Here is a 25,392-nt window from a genome sequence, read left to right on the forward strand (position 1 = left end):
TGGCTTTAAGCCCATTCCCCTCGATGTAAATACTACTTGCTCTCTATTAAGGCCTTTTGTCAAAGGATTCGCTATTTTTTCCTTTGATTTTACATAGTCAATGGAAATAATTCCATTTTGGAGCAAGTCTCGTATTGTCTTGTGACGTCGCCTTATATGCCTTGATTTGCCATTGTAGATTTGGTTCTTAGCTCTTGTAAGAGCAGCCATACTATCACAATGAATACAAATGGCCGTAACATGCGTTGGCCACAACGGAATACCCTCTAGGAAGTTTTTGAGCCATTCTGCCTCTTCAGCAGCTTTGTCTAAGGCTACAAACTCAGCTTCCATAGTCGAATGTGTATTCACGGTTTGCTTCGATGATTTCCAGGAAACGGCTGCCCCTCCAAGTGTAAATACATAACCACTTGTAGACCTACTTTTCGAATGATTGTAAATCCAATTAGCATCACAATATCCTTCTAACACGGGAGGATATTTTGTATAATGCAATCCATAATCCATTGTATACTTTAGGTATTGTAGCACTCTCACTAGTGCAAACCAATGATCTTTTTCCGGGATTGTGAGAGTAATGACTAAGTCTACTCAAACTATATGCTATATCTGGTCTTGTACAATTCATTATGTACATCAAGCTCCCAAGAACTTGAGTATATTCCAATTGAGACACACTATCACCTTGATTCTTCTTAAGATGACTAGTGGGATCAAATGGAGTAACAACCGGCCTATCTTCAAAATGTCCAAATTTCCTAAGGACTTTCTTCACATAATGAGATTGAGTAAGTGTGTAATCATCCAGGTTCCTTTGAATCTGAATTCCAAGAATGATATCGGCTATGCCCATATCCTTCATATCAAAAGAAGAATGCATTAGTTTCTTGGTTTGATTAATTACATCCTTACTTGTTCCCATTATTAGCATATCATCCACATATAAACATACAATGACACATGCATTTTTACACTCTTTCACATAGACACATTTGTCACATTCGTTGATTTTGAAACCATTTGACAATAGTGTATTATCAAATTTCTCATGCCATTATTTTAGAGCTTGCTTAAGTCCATAAAGGGACTTAACCAATTTGCACACTTTCTTTTCTTGACCTTTAACGACAAACCCTTCGGGTTGTTCCATGTATATCTCTTCATCTAATTCATCATTCAAGAACGCAGTTTTCACATCCATTTGGTATATTTCCAAATTGTGAACAGCCGCAATAGCAATCAACATCCTTATAGACATAATTCTTGTGACCGGTGAATAAGTATCAAAGAAGTCGATACATTCCTTTTGGCGATACTCTTTGGCTACTATACGAGCCTTGTATTTTTCTATGGTACCATCAAGTCTCAATTTTCTTTTAAAAATCCATTTATGGCCTATTGGTTTATTCCCGGAGGTAAATCAACCAATGTCCATGTATTATTTTGCATAATGGATTCTAATTCATTTTGGATAGCCTCTTTCCAATAAGGTGCTTCTGATGACTCTATAGCAGCCTTATAAGTTTGAGGTTCTCCTTCAATTGCAAAGGTCATATAATCGGGTCCAAAATCTTTGGCTATTTTTCCACGTTTGCTTCTTCTTGGTTCAACTTGTTCTTGACCAACTGAAGATGCTTCTTTTCCAATTTCGGCACTTTTGTCTACCTCTCTTTGAGACATGGTTTTATTCCTTGGATTAAATGTTTCTTTATCTTTATCCTTGTAAGGATAAATATTCTCAAAAAATTCTGCGTCGGCAGATTCAATGATTGTGTTTTTGTTAATTCCTTCTACCTCCGAATTGTAGACCAAAATTTTATGTGCAGCACTATCATTAGCAGGGCCAATATAGATGCAATCGATAGTTTTTTGTCCAAGTTTAGTTCTTTTTGGCAAAGGAACTTGAACTTTCGCAAGACAACCCCACACTTTCATCGTTTTCAAAGTTGGCAATCGTCCCTTCTAAATTTCATAAGGACGGTTGTTCTTAACAGCAATGGCTATTCATTTAAGTCTTCGGGTAGCACCACTAGATCTTCAACAAGGTGGAAATTCTCGTATTCCGTATGTACATGTTCCTGCGGCTCGGATGAGTATTCTTGTTTATATCGCTACGGCATACAACCACGATCCTCTGCCTATCTATCGCTCTGGGTCAACTTAGGAAACAAAGAGAGAAGCCCTCAACCAACAAGGAAAGTAAACTCTTCTTGAATAGCAAACAATGGAGTTGATCACTTTGTTTATGAGGAATCCTATTTAATATCATATTTTCAGTAAGACACGCATCTCCCCAAAGACAATGTGGTGCTCCCGAAGTAATTAACATAGAATTGGTCATATTTTTCAATGTTCTATTCTTACGTTCGGCAATACCGTTTTATTTTGGAGTATATGGAGCTGTGGTTTGATGCACAATACCATGCGCAGAACAAAATTCAGTAAAGTCGTTGGATTCATACTCTCCTCCTCTATCCGACCTTAGAAGTTTGATTCTTTTCTCAAGTTGATTCTCAACTTCGGCTTTGTATGTTTTGAGCATGTTTAAAGCCTCATCTTTGGTATGTATCAAGTACACATAACAATATTTACTGCAGTCATCTATAAATGATATAATAGTTCTTTCCTCCACGAGATGGAGTTGCTTTGTAATCACACAAATCACTATGAATTAAACCAAGTACTTCATTGGATTTCTCTACAGATTTGTGAGGATGACTCACATATTTGGATTCTACACAGATTTCACACTTAGTCATTTTGTCCATTGAACACTTAGGTAGCATGCCTAAACTTATCATTCTTTGTAGAGAACGAAAGTTAACATGTCCTAATCTAGAATGCCATAAAGAAGAGGACTCAACCATGTACATAGAAGCAGTGCTAGTGCATGCGTTATTATTAATAATAGCAGCATCCATAGTAGGTACAACACTTAGTTTAAAGAGTCATTCACAAAGGTAACCCTTTCCTACATATAACCCACCCTTGGTGAGTACAAATTTGTCAGATTCAAATACAAGTTTAAAGCCCTTATTACTTAGAACAGGACCGGAAACCAAATTCTTACAAATTTCAGGCACATAAAGCACATTAGTAAGCACAAGATCCTTCTCGGAAGTGAGTTTCAAAATCACCTTCCCTTGTCCTTCCACTTTTGCAGTTGTGGCATTCCCCATGAACAATGATTCACCTTTATTAATTGACTGGTATGATGAGAACATCTCCCTTTGAGAACAAACATGCCTTGTAACACCAGTGCCCATCCACCAATCAGTTGAATTAGTAACCAGATTTGCTTCAGCAACCACTCCAATGAATTGGTTTTCAGATTCAACAAGGTTGGCTTGGTTGAAATTTCCAGAACCTCCAGCACCACCTCCTTGATCCTTCCTCAGGCGACATTCCTTGGCTTTATGCCCTGGTTTGCCATAGACCCAGCAGCCTCCAATGTGTTTCTTCTTGAAAGGTTTGGTCTTTTGTGGGGCGAGGGGATTCCTTCCAGCAATTACAATAGGCTTAGCAGCCGTATTCTTGCCTTTGTTTTTCTGAAACTTGGCCTTTGATGGACTCCCTCCAACCATATTAGCAGTTGGCTCCAAGGAAATAGCATCAGCCTTCTCATTTTTCCGGTTATCCTCTCCAACTTGAAGTTTAAGAACCAATTGCTCAAAATTCATATCCTCAGTTAGATGTTTCAGATATATTTTGAAATCTTTCCATGTAGGAGGTAATTTTTGAATGATGGAACCAACAAGGAAATTCGGGTTAAGACCCATACCTTCCACATCTAACTCATGAACAATGACTTGAAGTTCCTCCACTTGCTTGACAACAGATTTGGCATCACTCATTTTCAAAATTCAGAAACTTGCCAATGACAAACTTCTTTGAACAAGCAACCTCAGTCTTGTACTTGTTCTCCGATGACTGCCACAACTCCCTTGCAATTTTGAATGTGGAGTAGATATCATACAAGGAATCGTCCAAGGTATTGAGAATATAGTTCCTGCACAGAAACTCATTAGTCTCCCAAGAATCTATAGCATTCTTGTTCTCAGCCTGTTGTGCTGATATTAGAGCATTATCTCCGTCTCCAACTAGAACAGTATGAGCCTCAGCAGTGAGGACGTTTGCCACATTCAAAGTTGTCAAATAAAACAACATCTTCTGTTGCCAAGTGTTTGAAATCAGAACCCTTGAATTTCTCAGGTTTCTCAACATGATTTTTCCCAATCGATAATATTGATTGATCCATCTCTACAAGATTAGAGAATTTATGTCTTAGATTGTTAAGACCAACCAAATTCACGATTACAAACAAAGTATATATAACAGTATAATTGAATCAAAATAATTAACAACGAATAATAATAATGAAATCGAGATTGAAAAACTTTATATTGTTCCGGGAGAATTACTATTCTACCCTTATGTGTGTCTTAGCCTAATAGGTTTCCTGTTAGGAGATAGATTAGCATCTCCGTAATAGATTAGGACTCCGAATCCTACGGGATTGTGGTTTTGTAATGCCTATATATAGGCCCCCATATCATTCAATAATACACAAGTATTTCATCCTGAAACACGTTATCAGCACGTTGCTCTAAAACCCTGAACTTTTAGAGCCCTATTTTTTTTCTCTCTCTCTCTCCTCCGCCGGCCGCCGTCGATTCCAAGCTCCGGCATCTCCTCGCCGGCGCACCTCCTGCAGCCGCCGCACCGCAGCCCCCCCCCCCCGCAGCCCCTGCCTGCAAGCCCTGCACGCAGCCCCGCAACCCCTGCGCGCAGCCCCTGCATGCTGCCCTTGCAGCCCCGCGCGCAGCCCCTGCGCGCAGCCCCCGCGCGCAGCCCCTGCGTGCTGCCCCCGCAGCCCCGCGCGCAGCTTCTGCATGCTACCCCCGCACGCTGCCCTGCCCTGCAGCCCCGCGCGCAGCCCCTGCGTGCTGCCCACGCAGCCCCGCACGCTGCCCTGCCCTGCAGCCCCCACAACGCAGCCCTGCACGCATGCACGCTGCCCCGCACGCAGCCCTGCACGCACCCCTGCAGCCCCCCCTGCTGCCCCTGCGACCCCCCTGCTGCCCCTGCACGCAGCCTCCGCAGCCCCGCAGGGTATCCTCCGCATTCGCTCCGCAAAAACATCTTTTTGCCCCGAAAAACCCCGCATCAGAGGATTCAAAATTGCTCCTCCCGCATATATACGCAATGAACGTGAACTGCACAAGCAAACTCTTCGCTCAAGAGAAGCTACTCTCGTCTTCTCTACCCTTTTGGGCCTTTAAACTATTTCTCTTTTTTCCTTTTTATTTTCCTATTGCTTATTAAATCGTTTATTTGCACGTTTTCGTTTTCTAACTATGTTTCACGTGCTTGCATAGGAAAAGTGATCACTCGTCGTACTATGGTGATGACATTCATGCCGAGATGGATGATACTTTTGTCATCTACATACGATTTTGATCGTATGCTCCCAAGATTTTATGTCATCGGACGAAGATCGAAAAGGAATTCAACAAGCAACTTCATGCATGACGATCGATTTGCAGAGCAATTTACTTATATGCGGTCTATTTGGCAGACCAACAAGTATGTTTTTCTTAAAGTTGCTGCTTTTGAAGATATATATATATAAATTATCGGGCGCTATTAGCCTTTTTCATGTCTTCTTTTCCGGCCTTTCTTATAACGCCGATGAGACCAAAGAGGGATATGATTCCCCTCTTGGTCGACGTTTTTCGTGTGACGGTCCTGGGGGAGTCACGTTATTATTTAAAAAGGAAGATATCGATTTCGTGTGGTCGCCTGAGTGCACCGCTGTTTTGGGTGCGATCATGAGAATCGCCGATATGCATATCGATTATTTTGTGACCATATACATCACAACCCTTCTAATTCCGGTTACATACTTGAATATTTCGATTATTCGAAACCTATCTAACCCTCGTTTCTTATGGATGCGTCGCCATCGCAACTGTTATTTGAATGTTTGAGTTTTCTTAAACTCATGCCTATAAACGATAATCCCAAGGTCTACGTACTCATTTATTTGAGTTGATTCATTACTCTGATGCAGCACTATTTGCTGACAAAAGATCGCAAAAATAAAGAATTCTATGGGACACACTTAAAGTGATTTAATGAACGTCTATGACGTTGTATTATCAGAGTTGACCTTGATGCATACTCCATATCCAAGAAACGCATGCCATTTTTGGCACCTGTATCTATTTCTCAAGGGAATTTTGGAGATGGAAACGTAACATTCTTCCATTCTCAAGTAAGCACATTTTTGAGCCTCGAGCTAAGGCTCCGCCCAATCCGATATGCAAGATTTTGTTGCTACGGACTTTTGATTAGTCACTCTATTTTGACTATGTCTTCTGCTTACTATTTTTCAAGTATGACGTTGGCATTGCCATGATTATTGCTCGACTTTATCCTAAGTCGTCTATTGGAATTGGAAGCTTGTTTGTGTTGTATTAAATATTGGCATATTCTATAAAATTTCTCGTCTTTCTTGGACTTGTGAGAATTTTATTTGCCTTGGCTTAGCATGCATGGTCAACGTTTACAACTCACGTGGTTTTTAAATTGGCCGCTTTTGGGTTACATGGGACCCCAATAGCACTACATTGTGATTTTGGACTTTGAAATTTGGAAAACGGACCTCGGAACGTCAAAATTGACGTCGTTTTTTCCGGTTACTGTTCCGGCGTTTCCGGAACGTTTTCCGGCGTTTTACCGGCGTATTCGCCGCCTTCCGGCCATTTGCCGGCGTTTCCGGCACCGCCATCCGGTTCCGGACGGCGTTCCCTGTCGGACCTGAAGTTACGGCCTCCATACCGGCCAGGTCCGGCCACCGCCGGCCGGATTTCCGGCAATTGGTGCCGCCGGCTTCCGACGAGTTTTTCCGACGTTTTTTTTTTTCGTCGTTTCTCGTCATTTTTCCGGCATATCTCAGCAGTTCTTGCTGCCATGTTTTCCTAGTCCAAAATTCACCCGGTTTTGAGTTAATTTGACATGGTTTTCCGGTTAATTTTCCGGTTTTCTCCAAGTCGTTTCATAGCTCAAATGATTTTATTATTATTGGTGACCACCCACACCAATTGGATGGTTTTTACCACCCAAATTGTTTGGTATTCAACTGCTCCAATACCATGTTTTTCCAACTCTTGAGTTGAAGAATGTAGTTCTATTGCCATGTGATACATTCGATGGGATTACCATTTGTTTCAATCCCCTCTCTTACAATATCCTACGGCGTATTGTGTAGAGAAGTTCACCGCGTCGTTGACTCTCTTAATCTTCATTTTGAGAATGTCCCGCCGTGAAATCGAGTGTCTTGCTAATTGCGTAACCACCCACACTGTCCTACGGCGCATGTAGTTGTTTTACGGATCTCGTGCGGAGATTGTGTTCTATATCTTCGTGCCTTGCTAAGTTTTAAAGGCCATACATGCCAATGATGGATTTCCATCTTGATATTTGTGTTAAGAATGGAGAGGAATAAATCTGTCAGATTTCATTGACAGTATCTTTTTCAAGCTTCGACAGTAGCTTTGTTAGCATGCAGACATCGTTTTGCTTGCGTGCAGCAGTAGCTTTATGTAACTCAAGATTCTTTGAATCATGGGTTCGGTTTTACTGTCTTCTCGGTTTTGACATGATCGTTTTTTGGTCATTTTGAACAAGATATGATGATTCGAGTTCTTTGAAATTCACATTATCATCTATTTTTCATGTTCACGAAGCGATTGGAGGACCACCTCACCCATGCTCCACACGGTGAGGCCGAGCCTATCCGTGCCATGCACGGTGAGGCCGAACCTGCCTATTTCAGCGGCTCCATGGCATTAAGGCCGTCGGTGGCGGCATCCCCTCCTTCACAGGAGCTTGTGATGCCTCCCGTGTCTTCTAATGCCTCCATGACAATCTCTGATGCCAATCGCTCATTTTGCAAAGCTTGTTCTTTTGCTAGATTTCAAGGAAGTCCTTATTTGCTAAGGCTCTAACCGAGAACATTCCATTCTTACAAAGTATTTAAGGTGACATTAGTGGACCCTATCCAACCGAATACGGACATTTTTCGGTATTTTTATGGCATAGGTTAAGAGCATCGACGCGTTGGTCACACGTCGCTTTGCTTTCCACAAGAAACGCTGCATTCGCTAAAGTTTTTCGCTATGATCATCATACCAAGGGCTCACCACCCTTCCCATCCTCTCAAATCTATTTGAATGAATACCGTTGGAGAGTTCACCCCCAAGACTTTGATGATTTCGTTTTACATGTCTACTGGGATCGTCGTTGAACATATTATTCCTCATGTTCATTCACTGCACGATCTAGCAGAGCTCGGACTTGGTTATGGGTACTAACCTGCCGATTTTTGCATGGAGATATGTAATGATGTTGCATGCAGCGACACTTATTCGTTTCAGACCCACAACTTGCCAAGCGTTTAGTGCGTACCAGATGGTCACTGGATACGGTCTCAACGTTCTTTTCACTAACACCTATTTGGTTAAAGTTGTTTATGTGCCTCTATTGTAGTTATCTCAATGGGTCTACTTGAAACGATTAAGTATTCTGGTTGGTTATGATTTATGAATCACCAACACTTGTCCGCTATTTCCAATCTACAACCGTTGATCTCTATCCTGCGATATTAGCAGATGGTCACTTTGATGAGACATACTTCCCGTCGTTAGGGGGAGATATGGAATGCTCCCATTCTGGTTTTAACGCCAGGAATTGACGTGGTGTGGCACTATGTCTCATTAAGATCCCGCACTACTCAAAGTGAGCAAATGTGCAACGCATTATCGACCTCCAGAAAGTCAAAGATTCGATGCTCAATGACTTTACCGATATTGCGAAAGTGACGAGATCGCACATAAATGCTGTGATGTGCCGGTAGGGTTGGAACTCTCAGAATATGAGAGAATTTCATATGACCTGGTCCTAGCACCGTTGGCACCATCCCTGATAGTGGGAAGGAAGCTGGCGATGGCACCATCGTACGCTGTGGTGTTGTCGGCGCCCGTGGCATTGCACCACAAAACAAGGGCGGCAAACGCAAAGATGGACTAGTAAGGGTCATAGCTTCGGTCTTGGCTCCTGCCTAGATGAGGGGGAGACCATTATTCTCTAGAATCAAATCTAGAAAGAAGCGAAGTGCGTAGGCACAAGTATTTCGCCCATCATCAAGAGATATCCTCTAAACATGTGTATCAACTAAGTTTCTGTGGGACGCTACAGACTCATTTTGTTGATATTAGAGAAGAATTGAACTCTCACGAATTGATCATATACAACGCGCGCGTGTGTTTAATGTATTGATCTCCCATGATTGATGATGTATTCGCTTATGCTCTTATTCCGTTGTAAAGCATCAACGATGAGCAACTTGACCGAAGTGGAAAGAATCAATACAGGCTGAACTAGACTTGTTATATTGGTCGTTGTTCGTAAGTGTAATGAGAAAGATGAAGTCATGCAATATATGCAGGACTTATGGCGCAAAGATTGTCTCATTATCCTAGTATTGAGTACGATGAGTTATATTCTCTCGTTATGGACATAATTGCTTTCCGCTACTTGATCAGTAGTAGTGTCCATGAAAACTGATTTGCAGCATATGATAGTGGTCATTGAATATCTGTAAAGGGATCTTGACGCAGATATGAGAGTGGCCGAGGGACTTTAAATGCCTCCAGACCACGGAGAGCTTATGTAATCAGATTGCGACGTTTGAGAGAACGTAGTACAATCGGTTGCAAGAACTCATACCCATATGTGTTCATATGAAGCTAATTCTTGATTCTCTATTCCGTCTAAGTATAGATGATGAAGAGATTCAATGAGCTATACTTTCATACATGTTAGTGTTGTTGGGACACTATTGCTTTCATTATGACGTGATTAGCTATGCGCCTATGCATTGTCATTGGACTTGCATTGCTTCTTTGACATGGGTTTAGTTCTACACTTAGTGAACCAACACAAATCCTATCCACACCAACGCCGCCAGCAGCTCCAGCAACATCAACGTACGCCTTGGTGTAGCAGTCGACACTGGTAGCGTAGAGGATGCGTACGGTTCCGTCTTGGACCAAAATCAGTCCTTCATTGGTCCATTCCCCCATTCTTTTCGCGAAAGACACATTAAATGTGACAAATCAGAATCTGTCCAGTTTCGTAGGTCAACTTCAACAAGACCTACAAGACAGCTCGCTTGATGAAATATGGTGAAATTGGTACCGTTGGAAAGGCCTATGTGTCTACTTTCCATGGACATCAACCATTCGTTCATAGCTATCATATTGAGTGAGTTATGGCTGTTTTAGCAAAGTAGGACAGTCCTGTCTGGAAATTTGCAAGTCAGTCAACTTCGACAGAGCATTGTGAACTGCTCCGATCGGATGAGGTTGTGAACCTTATGTGAATGGAAAGACACGGGTGTCTACTTTTCAGAACATTTTACGGTTCGCTGATACCTATTTTGACGAAGAAGTTATGGCCATTTAAGTGAGTGAAGGTCCTTCTACCCGAGAATCTGATTTTCATTGCAAACTCTTGTTTTGAGTTGTTATGCAATCTTGTTTCCTAAGATCTAAGTTTGGCTAAGTATAGCATGGATGATCTAAGGATGTGTGGCTAGATTAATGATTAATCATTAGCCCAAGACTACGTTTGAGAAGCATGTAATGAACGTTGTATACGTTGTTCTTTGTACTCCATGATTATGGCACTAATCAGGGGGAGTTGTTTTGTAGACTTCAGGGGGAGTCTACCTCACATGATGCTATCAAATGTAGACGGTGCGTTGTGCTCTTTTTCCCTTCGATCAAGCTTTTGTTTTTACCCAAGAGGTTTTTATTTTGCTTGACAAGGTTTTTACCGAGGCAACGATATGTGCACCATGCAACCTAGGCATGCGACACAAGGGGGAGTGTTCCGGGAGAATTACTATTCTACCCTTATGTGTGTCTTAGCCTAATAGGTTTCCTGTTAGGAGATAGATTAGCATCTCCGTAATAGATTAGGACTCCGAATCCTACGGGATTGTGGTTTTGTAATGCCTATATATAGGCCCCCATATCATTCAATAATACACAAGTATTTCATCCTGAAACATATATAAAAATATATCATTTTTTATTAAAAATTTAATAGAAAGTCTATTAATTCCACTGTAAGCTATTCCACTCATTCAATGTGGGATAGAATCCCACGTTAAGTTCCAACACCTGCTCCGAGCCCGCCAAGACATTCCCCTTCACTCTCGACCCCTTTCAGTCCGAAGCCATCAATTGCATCGACAACGGCGAATCCGTCATGCTAAAAACACCCCAATATCTCTAGCCGAATTCGGAATCACCGATTGTTTTGGTTGATGCTGTGATATGGTATGATAGGTGTGTGCTCACACCTCCGCCGGAAAAGCGCGTGATATACACTGCCCCATCAAAGCTCTCAGCAACCAAACCAAAAGTACCGGGAGTTCAGAGAGGAGTTTTCCGGTGATATACAATGCTTTCTGCTTGGTACACATTCCCCCTCCCTCCCTCCCTCCTCTTTTTAATTTTATTGATTGAAATTGGATTACGAGTTTAATCAGTTATGTGCGCTTCAGGTAATGACGACAGAGATCTGGCGAAGCATGCAGTACAAAGGATTCCGAGGTGACGCGAGAGGTGGCTTGGATAGTCTTTGATGAGGTGCATTACATGCGCGATCTCGAGAGAGGTGTGGTGTGGGAAGAGAGCATTGTTATGGCTCCTAAGAAGGCTCGGTTTGCCTTCCTCTGCGACTGTTCCCAATGCCAAGGTCCATCGCCAGCCTTGCCACATTGTCAATACGGATTACAGGCCCACTCCTCTTCAGCACTATGTTTTCCCCTCCGGAGGGGAGGGTCTGTTCCTCGTGGTGGATGAGAAGGGGAAGTTTCGCGAGGACAGCTTTCAGCAGGCTCTTCCTGGCTCCAACGCCGCTAAGAAGAAGGAAAATGGCAAATGGCAGAAGGGTCTTGTCATTGGCAAGGCCAGTGAAGAAAGTGATATCTTCAAGATGGTGAAAATGATCATTCAGCGGCAGTACGACCCTCTCATTCTTTTCTGTTTTAGCAAAAGGGAATGTGAATCACTCGCGATGCAGGTACAAATCTTAAATATGATAAAACCTTCCTTAAACTTTCTGATAAAATCTTAAATATGAGACCTTCATGGTTGTCCATTCAGAAGTGTTCCTGTTTGTTTGGCTAGTGGAAGTTGTTCATTTAAATTCATGGTCGAGGGGACCAATATTTTAGTATACACTTTGTTATGATTCTTACTAGTTTCTTCATCATTTTATTGAATGCTAGTTTTTCACTACTTTTTTCTTTGTCTGCTTCAGCATTTAGATGGCAAAATTGGACCTAAACGGGGACAGTGAGAAAGCAAACATAGAAACCATCTTCTGGAGTGCTATGGATATCCTTTCGGACGACGATAAGAAATTACCCCAGGCAAGTTTTCATTCCTTCCTTTCCAAGTTAGCATATCTCTCTCTCTCTCTCTCTCTCTCTATCCTGGTTTGCGTGATTCACTACCCCCAAATATGCAAATTATTTAAGGGCATATTTAGTTGGGTAAGCACATGAATTTTAGCATACTCAATAGTTGGTTCCTCTTATTACTTTGAATACAACAAATATAAGACTACCAACACGCCAACTTAATGGTCCTGACTTCCTCTCTCTCTCTCTCTCTCTCTCTCTCTCTGTGCCATCTATATATATGTGCATGGTGTGAGAATTTGGTTTACATGCAATACTGTGTTTAATGATAAATAAGTGAACCCTGAATTTTCTATCTTATTTTATATGGTGACATTCATTTCTTTATATGTTCTTCAAAATAGGCTACCACTATGTTGCCCCTTTTAATGCGTGGAATAGGTGTGCATCATTCTGGTTTGATTCCCATTCTAAAGGAAGTGATTGAGATATTGTTTCAGGAAGGTCTTATCAAGGTACAGATTACTTGTAGCATTTGTGTATTTTCACCAATTATCATCAAACATAGACCAGCAAAGCTTGCTTGCTAAACCCCTTGAACACTTTCATCCAAACTCAAAAGTTGTCTGCTTTCACTGTATGCACGGATATGTGTTTTAGAAAACTGGTATAAAATCTGATAGGCATTTCTTTAGTGTTTGTTTGCGACAGAGACCTTCAGCATAGGGTTGAACATGCCTGCAAAAACTGTTGTATTTACCAATGTCCGAAAATTTGATGGTAATAAGTTCAGATGGATAACAAGTGGTGAGTACATACAAATGAGTGGTCGTGCTGGTCGCCGGGGTATTGATAAACGTGGGATATGCATACTCATGGTAGATGAAAAGCTAGAGCCATCCACTGCGAAAATGATGCTTAAAGGAAATGCTGATAGTTTGAACAGGTACATGTGTTCTTAATTCGGAATTATCTGTGCATAAGACCTTCGGGGCACTTTATTTAATGGACTAAATGTTGGACCACTTTAGTTAGACTATTTGTGTTTGGATCTAGATGTTCCATAGTAAACCAGATGAAATGGTTCAAAGTACAAAACCAAAAATTGGATCAAAACTATTAGATTGACTGGTCTAGGTATCAACATGTCTTTCGATGGTTTTTTTTTTTAATTATCATTTCGCCGTAAATATATGCTATTCTTTTGTTAATTCTGTTAATTCAGTTTCTTTGCCTTCCAGTGCCTTTCATTTAAGCTACAATATGCTTTTGAATCAATTGCGCTCTGAAGATGGTGATCCAGAAAATTTGCTTCGTAACTCATTTTATCAATTCCAAGCTGATCGTGCCATTCCCAATTTGGAGGTTAGTTGCTGGATGCAGGGCTAATAATTTTAAGTTGCAGTTGGTCTTCTATATCTGTATAACTTGGTTTTGATTTGTTTGTTCAAAAAAGGACTAAAGGAATCTATTTGAGTTAGCAACGATCTACAATTTTTTATCTCAGCATACGGAATAATGAATTTTGTGTTATGTTATTAATGCAGAAACAAGCAAAGGAACTTGAACAAGAGAGGGATTCAGTTATTATTGAAGAAGAAAATAGTGTAAAGAATTACTACAACCTAGTACAGCAATACAAGAGTTTAAAGCAGGATCTTCATGAGATTGTGATTTCTCCCAAGTACTGCTTACCATTTCTGAAACCTGGTAGGCTTGTATCAATTCAATGCAGTACTGAGGACCACGTCACATGGGGAGTTATTCTTAATTTTCAACGGGTGAAAACTGTTTCCAAAGGTTAGAACTCAATAGCTTTCTCTTCGTTATTATTCGAGCTTTTAGGTCACTAATAAATGGTTCATTAGTTTTTCAGATGATGCAGTTAAGAAACCAGAAGATTCTAACTACGTAGTGGATGTTTTAACAAGATGTGTGGTCAGTACAAATGGAATTGCAAAAAGAACTCTCAAAATTGTTCCTCTTAAAGAACTTGGAGAACCTGTCGTTGCTTCCATTTCCATATCTCAGGTCAAATGCTTGATACTTTTTTTTTTTGCATCAAATTTTCATGTTTAGGCCGTTTCTTCCTATAATCTCCTTCAAATTATGAATTGGTATGATTAATTAAGCATATATATAATCATATATTATTAATTATTTAGTTACATATATAATTAATTTATTTGAAGTGTTATTAGATTATTTACTTGTCCTGTGTTTGATTGTAATTGAAAGCTGCTTACATTTTTTTTTGGTGAACTGTGCTAATTTCATCTATACTGTGACGGCTAAAAACTTATTACCTTTTTTTTTGTTCAGATTAATAGCATGAGTCGACTTTGTATGGTCATACCAAATGATCTTTTGTCATTACAAGCTTGAGAAAACACACTGAAGAAAGTTCTTGAAACTCTTTCAAGATTTGGGGACAAGATTCCTCTTCTAGATCCTGAAGAAGACATGAAGGTATGCTAGTGCAATGTTTTGCTTTTTTTTTTTTTTTTTTTAATTTAAAAGATTGCTCTTATTTCTACTGAGCACACCTCGTATTTTCTGTCGTCAGATCCAAAGTAGTTCGTACAAAAAAGTGGCTCGAAGGATTGAGGCTTTAGAGAATCTGAAGGTTTTTCATATGAAGCAGGAATTGCAGCTAGGATCAAGTCAATTAAGAAAACAATGCGCTCTTCAACTGCATTGGCTTTTAAAGATGAACTTAAGGCACGAAAACGGGTTCATCGGAGGCTAGGGTAAATAGTTATTTTATTTTCCTTCCTCAGGCTTTTCACTTCTTATGACAGGGTTGCTTATGTGTCCTGCACCGGATATTTTGTCATTGTTTGCATATTTATGAAAGTCAAAAATTACAAATCTCGTAGATGAGATTTGGAAGGCTCAGGCGACTATGACAATTCAAGTAGTTTTTGAAATTATATTAAGATGATTGGGTGGATTGTGATGCAGATATGTTACACGTGATGATGTCGTGGAGTTGAAGGGTAAGGTTGCTTGTGAAATCAGTAGTGCAGATGAGTTGACCCTCACAGAGCTCATGTTCAATGGCGTTTTTTAAGGACATCAAGGTAGAAGAGTTGGTATCTCTTCTCTCATGTTTTGTTTGGCGAGAAAAACTAAAAGATGCTACAAAACCAAGAGAAGAGCTTGACTTGCTCTTCTTGCAATTACAAGAAACTGCTAGGAGGGTGGCTGAAGGTCAGCTTGAATGCAAGGTACTTTTCATTCTGGTGGACTTAAATTGTTGATTTAAGGTTTTTGTTCAGCTTGAGATAACAGAAAAGTTACTTCAAAGTTTTTTTGGGTCAAGTGAATGTTAACGGTTTCCTCAGTTTATTGGTTCTTTTTAGTGTATTTGTCATTAGTAACACCTTACATGTAGGAAATAACATAGATGCATTTTCATTAATAAAGTTTGTGAAAATGTGCTCTCTTTTTTAGAGTAAGATTTAAACCACCAATTGGTTTGTATTATCTGAGATGAAATGATTAGGTTATGCACAAGCACAGACACAGTGAACTGGGCATGTGGCAAATTGCTAAGATCTTCAAATGAAGTATCGCATTGCTTTGTCCCACCTGTGCTTATCTATCATAAAGGCACTCCATGTTTGGTTTTTTTATGCAATTGCAAAATGGATGGTTTTAATCTTTTATGTGTTATTGAGACGTTGTTGCTTTCTGTTGGATGTACTGCAGGTTGAAATTGACATTGATAGCTTTGTGAGTTCATTTCGGCCTGATATTATGGAGGCTGCATATGATTGGGCAAAAGGGTCAAAATTTTACGAGATAATGTCAGTTACAGGGGTTTTGAGGGTAGCTTAATCAGAGCAATTAGGAGATTAGAGGAAGTTCTTCAGCAACTTATACATCAGCCAATTCTATTGGAGAAACTGATCTTGAATCAAAATTTGAGGAGGCTGTTTTGAAAATCAAGAGAGACATTGTCTGTGCAGCTTCCTTATACTTGTAACATCTTCCTGGGGCATCTTTGTTTTTGCCATTGTTTGAAGCTAGTTTCTGGAGTAATATACAAGGTGATGGATCCCTGTATAGAGTTTTACAATTATTCTGCCATCGGATGCATTCTTCTCTCAAAGAGATCGGCTGGAACGTTGGCGATAAGAGTTATACAGACTGATTTAAGAATTCTACAGAAAATTTTGGTTGGGATTTAGAGTACTTTATCCTTAGTGTTTTATCCTTAATGTTTTGCCAAAATTCCCAGTTACAGGTCACTTGTTAACTGTTCAAATAGTATTGATATCTCCCTTGGATTACAGGAAGCAGAGAAAAGCCCGAAAAAGAATGACATTACTTAACAGCTTCTCTAATGCGAAAGCATGGAAAGAGGTTAAACAAATAGTCAACAACATATCCAAAGAAGCCAGCAGATCTCTCCCTTTCTACTGTGGGGGCTTGTGCAACTGGTATGCCGTAGACAGGATCTGGAACTGGAATCATATATTGCTGATAAGATGATGTAGGTGCAGCACTTGGTTGTTTGCTTGGAACTGGAAGTGGATGATAGGCTACCTCTGGAGCAGGGCAGTGAAGTTCAGGCGCCGGAAGAGGCTCAATCTCATGTGTCTGCTCAGTATAATCCATCCATGGTGGTAGAGGTGGAGCCGATGGCTGAGCTGTTGAGGAGGAGGAGCAGCAGTGACACTGACATCGGAGCGGTGGTGGTGGGGGATCATAGGGTGGTGGGGGAGGATGGCGATGAATCTTTCTGCTTCTCTTCTTTCTTGACCATGATTTGAGCTTCTTCACAGCTTTTATCATTGCTTCCTCGGTTTCGGATTGACGAATCTATCAGAAGGAACTTTGGATCTTGAGCTAAATGGAATATTGATGAGGAAATGAGAATGGCATCTTGAACTTTGTTTTTAAAATGTGGAGGAGCGGTGCCTTCGTTTCTCAACGACTAGCATTCCCTTTTAGCTTTTCAGTTTTCAAATCTTGTAGCCGTTATGCATCCACTGACAACTGACAGACCAAGAAACTCATCATATTTCATATAACTTTTTTTGTCGAATATTTCATCTAATTAATTAAATAATTTTCTACACTATTCATACATGGAAACTTGATTTAGCCATTGGTAATGGAAATTGGAAGTGTCGACAAAAACTACGGTGATTTAATTTGTAGTTGTTATGGTGTCATGTCCATGATCTATTTATCGCTAAAATGTTGATTTCTTGTTGATGTAATGGCGACCTTGCACTAATGACATACATAGCTAGATATATCATATGGCGATGGTTAAACATAAATAAAATGAAGATTGACAAGTCATTCCTTTATAATATGCAAAATGAAAGGATGAATGGGGTCTTTTGGTTTTGGATACGTATCAGTGCGTTACCTTCATACACGCCCTTTAGCAGTTACTTAAATCCTAGTGTCTTGTTAACCAAGTCTCTCGCCATCCTCCGCATTTAGAAATGGATTATTTGTTTTACACATCTTTTATCTCCTTTCCACAGTTCCACTTAAAACCAATCTCATTCCATACCACCTTTATTTGTTCCCATAGATAATTAAATACCTCTCTAGGACCCGTCGGTGCATCACCTCTATGAAAATGTGGAAGGTGATATTGTTCACCTTTGTACGGTGAAGCTAATGATACAGTGAAGCTTTTACATTGTAGCACTAAAAGTGATGGTTGTACTGTAGAGTACACTTAGAATGAGATGACCAAAGTTTGTTTGGTCCTACATAAATATTCCAGTTCCATTTTAGTTTCCTGCTATTTCATTTGGTTATGAATTATAGTTCATCCCTTAATATTTCTGAAGTTATGTAGTTTATTGTCAAAATTGACTTATTACAAGACAATGGAATATAAGACTATGCAAAATCACTCTTGATCATGAAGGTAAATCATCTTTTACACCCAAATCAAGCCCTTGAAGCTGTTATATGTTGGTCTTTATAAAATTTTCTCAACTTCTTTGCTTCCTCAATTTCCTCGATAGTCAATTCAAGAGTCTGTTGCATTGTGACCTTTTTCTTTTCCAAATTAGCAAGTCTTTCATCATGAGTAGCTAGTGTTCCTAGTAAATCTGGGTTAGCAAATCAAATTATTAAAATAAAAAAAATTGTAACAAATGGTCATATAATTTTGAGTAGCTAGTGTTCCTAGTAAATTGTAGAATTTAGCTAGTTTTTTGTCTTGACGTGTATTCCTTAAGTTGCAAGAGGTTGTAGAAATAATTAAATGATTTGTCTACTACATTATGTTTTCTCATAAACTTTTGTATGCATGATGTGTATGATACACAACACAATCTTAACAATTGAGATTAATTTATACTTAGGGCCCAGTGTATATGTATATGATTTCCTTTAATCTGGGTTGTTCACACTATGTGAAGATGTATGTCGTGTGCTGAAGATATTCTGCTATTTCTTGGTAAATACATTGTTTTTATTAAGAATTTTATCTTTGGTTGTGGTTCATATTCTTTAGGTTTGCGAGAACTAAAGAAGTAGCTAATCTGTTGGTATTTAGTAGGCAACTAAGGCTCGAGTCTCATAAATGCTCCAAAAAAATCTGAAAATTATTGAAGATTTCCCAAAATATCGGAAAGTTTTTGAAATTTTTGTATGAAATTGAATTTTATATTGGAACTCTAATGGCGATTTTATCGATTTTTTGTGAAAGTGAACAATTAATGCTTTAATGATAAAAAAAAGAATAATCAATGCCTCAGACATAAGCTAAAAGAATGCTTGTGGAGAGAAAAAGTGTTCAAGTTGATCATAAAGTGTGGGGCGTAGTGGTGCACATCACATGTGCCAAAAAACCTAATGATTTCGCACACATTATTATCTCTTAATAAATTATTTTTTTATTAATGATTTCGCATTCCCCTTCTTCATCCACTTTTTAAGATTCTATGCAACTCTCTACAACTACCAAACCAATAAACTCTGTAATATAGTTTGCATGAACTCTGATCTAATCCTATAGAAAAAATGTTGGCTCTTAAGCTAATGTTAGAGTAACAGAGTAGCTGTTGAGCATGAGAACTAGTGGTTATATTGTAGATTTTTTAGCTAGATCTTCCTGAACACATAGCAACCCAATTTGTTTTTATAAACGTGCATCTTTTCTTCCCCTTGCAAGCAAAAGTCCAATAGTTGAACTAGATTTGGTGTTGAAGCTTGACTCTAAATACCATCTCATTCTTAAGTTCTTCTACACCTTGATTATGGTTCCTTGATAGCCTTTTGACAACTATTTTTTGACCATTTGAAAGCAAACTCTTATAGACTACACCAAATTCACTTACATATAACTTGTTATTATTAGAGAAATTGTTTGTAGCGGCTTGAATGGTACCAAAATCAAATCGTAAAGATTTAGCCCAAAAAATGTCATTCTTATTACTTGGTTCTAATACTGTATTACACTTTGTTCTTACCCTCTTACTAATGAGGCACTAGTTGGTCACAAAAATAACTAAAGAAGACATAAGTGCAACCGTAATAACCATAATCGTTTTACCAGAGAATTTGCTCTTTCATTTCTTCACTGAGCTCGGAGGAGAAAGAGGCCGATCTCCTGGAGTAGCGCCAGTGCCGATGTCATATTATTCACATTGCCTTGAAACCTATCATATGGTACTACTTCAAAAATTGGCAGACATCTTTAAAAAAAGTAATATAGTTTATCATATCATTTGAAAGCACATACCCACCGGCAACAATTGGCTGCAATGCTGGAAGACTTACAAACAACAATTTAGTGTCTATGTTGTTCCATTGGTTTATTGAATTCTTGAAAGCATCAAAGTTACTAGAACTATATTTACAGTGTGCTTGTTGAACCCAAAGATAATCAAATAATCCAGTAACTAATGAACCATTGAGTTTTATAACAAGAAATTGGCATTGAGGTGCTGTAGATAAGATATTTGTGCTAAAATCAGATAATTTGCTTGCCTATTCAACATAGTGAAATTTGCCCATCTTAATGACGAAATCCACACCATCTTATACAGCGTCGCCTAAAGGCCTAAGTTTGATTTGCTCCCTAAAAGTCATTCTAGCCATATATATAGTCTGCTTCAGTGTTGATATCATCTTCATCTGATAGTGTTTAATTCCTAGCACCACAACCAATTGAAAAAGTATTTGAATCTTGGTTTTGGCAATTTCAAATTTCCTTGCTAATGGCTTGGCAGCCATTGGACGCTGGATTACAGTGACTGACTAAGTTGATTAGAGGTGTTTGGCCATTAGCGAATTGAGGGAGGAATTCAGTGTTGACAATTCGATATCACCCCGTTGGACATGTGTCTATTAGTGTACCTTCATCTTGATTTTGGCCTTAGTAAACCGTAATGCTTGCAAAACTTGTTTTTTTTTATAGATATATAAAGTATAGAATAAAACTATATATATTCTAGAAGGATATGCATAAGATTACACTAGGCCAAAAAAGCTTTACACGACACCTTTTAGTCAGCATATGTTTTGGATATGTTGTCTGAACTTTGATCGACCTCTTTAGACAACATATAATCCCAAATGTGCGGTGAGGTTGGTTACTATATCATATTTGAGAATTTTCAACTTTTTCTTAACTTGAACTTTCAGGCAACATATTAGCATTATACGCTGTCTGAATAATTAGAATGTAAAAATTGCAGGAACTTTAGACGACAGAGAAACATTATATGCTGACTTATTAACCAAAATGTTTTGAGAAGTTCGAGTCCATTTCAACGACCTAGGGTTAAGATAAAATCTGAGTAGTTAGTTTTACATCGTGAGATCTGGATCGTCCTTTCATATCTAGTTGAACACAAGCTCCAAACCCCTCTCTAACCCGAATCTTCTTCTCCTATCTTCAGCGCAACAGCGCCGTCTACCTTCTCTCTGCCTAGAAGCATATTTTCAAACTTATGTGCAACCAACCTGCAACAATCGTCTAAATGGCTTCTACAACGATCTAACAGGCATACAACAAATTCAGGTTTGTAGGCGTATTGGTACCGGTGGTTTCCTCTGGTTGTCACCAGCGTACTGGTGATGGTATCTTGCCATATCTCCGCCGGAAAAGAGAGAACCGAAGGCTCGAAACCTTAACAGTTATGGGTTTCCTCAATGACGTCGTAGCCTCCTCTCTCTCTAGCATCTCTGATCTCTGAGTTCATCCTAGTAATAAACTTGTTCTCCTCTTCGTGCTCCTTCCCTCTGTGACTTTGGTTTTTGGATTCCATTAAGTTTTAATCTCTTTGGATTCTAGGTTTTCTGCCTCTACATGTTCTTTGAGGCCGACGTCTTTAGCGGCAGTGGCTCTTCAGCTTTGGAGCTTGGTTTATACATTGGTTATCCTTGTGAGTGAGAAATTAGCAAGCTTGTTGGGTCCTTGCATCAAATTCATGAGTCCATCGTCAATTGAGATCCACGGAGCAATTGAGAGCCAGAAAGAGAGATTGAAGCCTACGGTATGTACATATACTGGAGGTAAATTCAAGGCTTTAGTCTTGTGGAATGGTTGTGTGATCAGTTTAGAGTTAGTGTTGAAGTCTGTGGCTTGAGTTTTCAGTTTTGTTACAGATTAAAGCTAGGCTGCAATTATACTCCTTGAAAGCTCATAGAGTAAAGGAAGAGGGATGATTCTATTCTACTGTGTTCGTTGGAATGTCTTTTGTTATTCTGTATCAAAAGGTAAAGTACAGCTTTGATTACAAAGTTTGCTTACTGTGAAATTCAATTGAGTATCACTGATTGTTTAGAAAGTTTTGGGAAAATTATGATGGTTGTATGATGCTAGTATGCAGTGAAACTACGCCACTGTAGTGTTCTAATTTGTTTGTAATTGGGAAGTCTTCTTATCATTGTTTTGCCCAATTGATCATATTGAAACTTAATAGGACTTGGTAGAATACGTTGGTATAGCTTAAATTAGTACTTCAATCATGAGTTGTGATTCTGAATTTTAATGCAGTGGTACTGAGTCATCATAGCTTTGGTGAATTGATATCTCCATGGTTTCAGATTTGTAAAGATTAATTAATCAAGCAATTTCTGAGTTGTGGCTCAGTAAGCTATAAGCTTGTATTCTAAGTTCTTAATGGGTTAATTCCCTGTTATGTAAAATCTGATGAGCAGTGGGTAAAATTTTAATGTTGTTGTGGTTTCGTTTTGGAAATGAATTCCTAACTTTAGAGTCTCTAAAGTTTGGTTGGTTATATTTCACTATGAAATGGGTAACAATCTGCTTACGTTGTGAACTTGTTTCAGTTTTCAAATGGAACAGTGAAAAGGAAGTTGTTCAAGTGTGGGAATGGAGTGAAATGTAATTGAGCTATGGGTGCAATTATGAAGGTTTCAAACTCAAAGTCTTGTTCTGTGAACCTTAGGGGTATTACTATATATTCAAACTTTGTTTGATTTCTAAGGATATTGCTATGTTATTAGCAATTGGAGAATCGGTTCTCGAGTTTGTCAAGCTAGTAGGGTGAGCATTTTAATTAAATAATTTCGTGTGCTTTGTATGTTAGGAGCAAATCGATTATCAACTAGGGCGGACCAAATCCATTGTTTTGATTCGCTGTTTTTTGGTTTTTTGATTTGTAGTCATTTGGTCTTTATTCTTTGTATGTTACATGTTTTTTAATGATCTTTGAATTTTATAGCTGCTTTAAAGATCCAGGCTATAGGGAATCAACAAGCAGTTAACTATAAGTAAAATCAGTTGTTACACAGTAAGTTTCAATTGCAATGTTTGGTCATATATATGTTCATAATGCAATTGAAGCACTCTTGCCTTAACCTTTATGTACTTTGCATGTTACGTTTCCTATCAACCATGAATTCTCATATATATTACATTGCTATTATGTTGCTTCATGGTGTTGTTTAGCATCTACAATGTTTCTGTTTCTCAACGTATTAATTTTTAACCTCAGAGTCATCCTTGATGATCCAAAATTTGGAGAAATAAAAGCGAGTGTCCAAGCTGAGGCCTGTTGAGGTACATGAAAATGGTAAGCCTTTTGATCAAGTTCTCTATTTCCAAAAAAGAAATTGAAAATACAGGATGGTGAGCTTAAATTTTCTGTCTACTGATATATTGTGGAGTTATTTGTTAATTACTCTTCTTTCTTATGGCTTGTACTTTCCCATGACATTCACATCTCCTTCTACTCTCCTTTATGAATCTCGCTATGCTTTTGTAGACCAACGGGCCTGTTTTAATTGCAATGAATCATTTCAAAGATGTCCAAATGTGTGAAGATGATTTTGTCACAGCTTAGGAGGATTTCTTTTATTGTTCCTTTACAGGTGACAAATCCAAGTATTTAAATCACATACTTCAAATGGTTATGCTTTGGTCAAGTTTTTAAGTTATGTAGGTTACCTTTGCATTAATGGATTTGTTTCTCTATTTATGTCAAATATGGATTGTTAAGAGTTCAAAATCATCTGATAGCTTGAGGACAACATGGTTTGCATTTACTACTTGGAGTAATGCTTGGAGGGCTTTAAATGCCATTGTTATTGGTGATTATCTTCGACATCAACATGAGAATCTAGTTAGGTAATTTTTGACCTTGTTGCTTACTTGAAAGTTCATTCATTCAAGTTTTCATTATGATCAAAGTTAATTAAAGGATGGGTGTTTGTTTTGTAACATGCTATCCTTTTCAGTAACATTACATTGAGAATGAGGTAATTGGGATACACAATTGTTTGATAATTAAGATTGATAAGGTGTTCTCTCTTGTTCTGGTTTGTTTAAGCTTTAATCCCCAAAATCCTAGTTTAGTTTTACAAATAGCATTAAGAGGCATTCTTGTTTCTGACTTATTGTATAACTTCATCATAAATTTAGGTGCAACTTAGATGACCTTATGCATTTTTTTCTACTGTGTTTGTTGCAGGGATCATTGTTTGTTGCAACTACATGATTGTTACATGTTCTAAAGACTTGTAGACCTATTGAGGTATCTAGCGATTGTTGAGAAGAGAAGTTGAAGTTTTTGTAACCCGTAGATGACATCTGAGCTGAATGGGCTAAGCTTTGTATGGTTTGGTTATGTATATGATCAAGTGATAGAACTGTTTTGGTTTGGTAGAATTTGAACATAGATTGATTGTACTTCGGTTGAATATGTAATGACAATTGAAGTTTAATTGCCTTTTGAAAGGAATGTGGTTTAAATGGTTTAAAGGTTGTTATAAGCATATATGAGTAATGTGAAGGGTCAACTGTGATTGTATTAGCATGAGAGGAACAACATAAATAAAATATATTATGTTGTTCTATTTTGATTTAGACATTACCTAAATGCAATGTTCTAAAAAAACGCTATGCGTTAATCGGGCGGACAGCTAAAAATCAGCGCCCATAGGATTAATCGGGGATTAATCAGCCTAAAATCTAGGCGGCTAAGGATCTCCGGGCGCCTAGGCGCCGCCTAGGCGGTCCTAGGCGGGGATTTTTAGAACATTGCTTAAATGTTGTCTCAGTCACATTAACATGACATAACATGTAACCTTCTGCTATTACAAGCTTACTCAGACAACACTTATCTGCCGTTGAATAGTTATTGAAAGATCAATTACCCAAGATTATGAAAGATGATATAATTTAGACATCATATACTCTATTAAAAATTCGCTATAAAATTTCTATCACACAACATTATCATGCTGTATGTGTATAGATAAGATGACATTAATATGTGATTTGTTTATACATCACACAACATATAGCCTATCTTTGTCTCGGTTTTGGGTGAATTGGAGATCACTCATACAACATTTGACCCAAAAAATGTGATGTCTAAGAATAGTTCATACGGCGGTTTAAAACTGTTGTCTGAGGTGCTATCACATAG

At 38.7% G+C, this 25,392-nt stretch overlaps 3 protein-coding genes across 3 annotated transcripts; 1 reads left to right on the top strand and 2 right to left on the bottom strand.

Moving 5' to 3' along the window:
- Positions 1 to 2,948: 2,948 nt before the first annotated feature.
- LOC126795654 (uncharacterized) lies at positions 2,949 to 4,167 on the bottom strand. The gene is made up of 2 exons (XM_050522449.1): positions 3,904 to 4,167; positions 2,949 to 3,827 (listed from the first exon to the last, which is right to left on the bottom strand). Exons 1-2 carry the CDS (start codon positions 4,165 to 4,167, stop codon positions 2,949 to 2,951), a joined length of 1,143 nt encoding a protein of 380 aa, XP_050378406.1.
- A 3,641-nt stretch (positions 4,168 to 7,808) lies between these two features.
- LOC126795655 (DExH-box ATP-dependent RNA helicase DExH9) lies at positions 7,809 to 16,493 on the top strand. Its single transcript, XM_050522450.1, is given in 21 exon segments — positions 7,809 to 7,850; positions 11,230 to 11,484; positions 11,486 to 11,532; positions 11,534 to 11,549; positions 11,639 to 11,680; positions 11,682 to 11,806; positions 11,808 to 12,159; positions 12,407 to 12,511; positions 12,907 to 13,017; positions 13,198 to 13,448; positions 13,744 to 13,867; positions 14,050 to 14,302; positions 14,379 to 14,533; positions 14,825 to 14,971; positions 15,069 to 15,150; positions 15,153 to 15,252; positions 15,467 to 15,569; positions 15,571 to 15,732; positions 16,217 to 16,325; positions 16,328 to 16,387; positions 16,390 to 16,493. Coding segments are annotated over 21 exon segments (2,745 nt in total).
- Positions 16,494 to 16,834: 341 nt separating this feature from the next.
- LOC126795656 (vegetative cell wall protein gp1) lies at positions 16,835 to 17,305 on the bottom strand. Its single transcript, XM_050522452.1, has one exon. It carries the CDS (start codon positions 17,303 to 17,305, stop codon positions 16,835 to 16,837), a length of 471 nt encoding a protein of 156 aa, XP_050378409.1.
- Positions 17,306 to 25,392: the final 8,087 nt, after the last annotated feature.

This window comes from Argentina anserina, chromosome 5 (assembly GCF_933775445.1).
Source record: "Argentina anserina chromosome 5, drPotAnse1.1, whole genome shotgun sequence".
In the NCBI taxonomy this organism is placed as follows: Eukaryota; Viridiplantae; Streptophyta; class Magnoliopsida; order Rosales; family Rosaceae; genus Argentina; species Argentina anserina.

Excerpts from the sequence above, each read along its gene's own strand:
- LOC126795654 (XM_050522449.1), bottom strand. The coding sequence starts at position 4,167 with ATGTTGTTTTATTTGACAACTTTGAATGTGGCAAACGTCCTCACTGCT. Across the intron at positions 3,828-3,903 it reads AGAACAAGTACAAGACTGAG|CAAGTGGAGGAACTTCAAGT; the intron begins GTTGCTTGTTCA and ends TCTGTTGTCAAG.
- LOC126795656 (XM_050522452.1), bottom strand. The coding sequence starts at position 17,305 with ATGATAAAAGCTGTGAAGAAGCTCAAATCATGGTCAAGAAAGAAGAGA.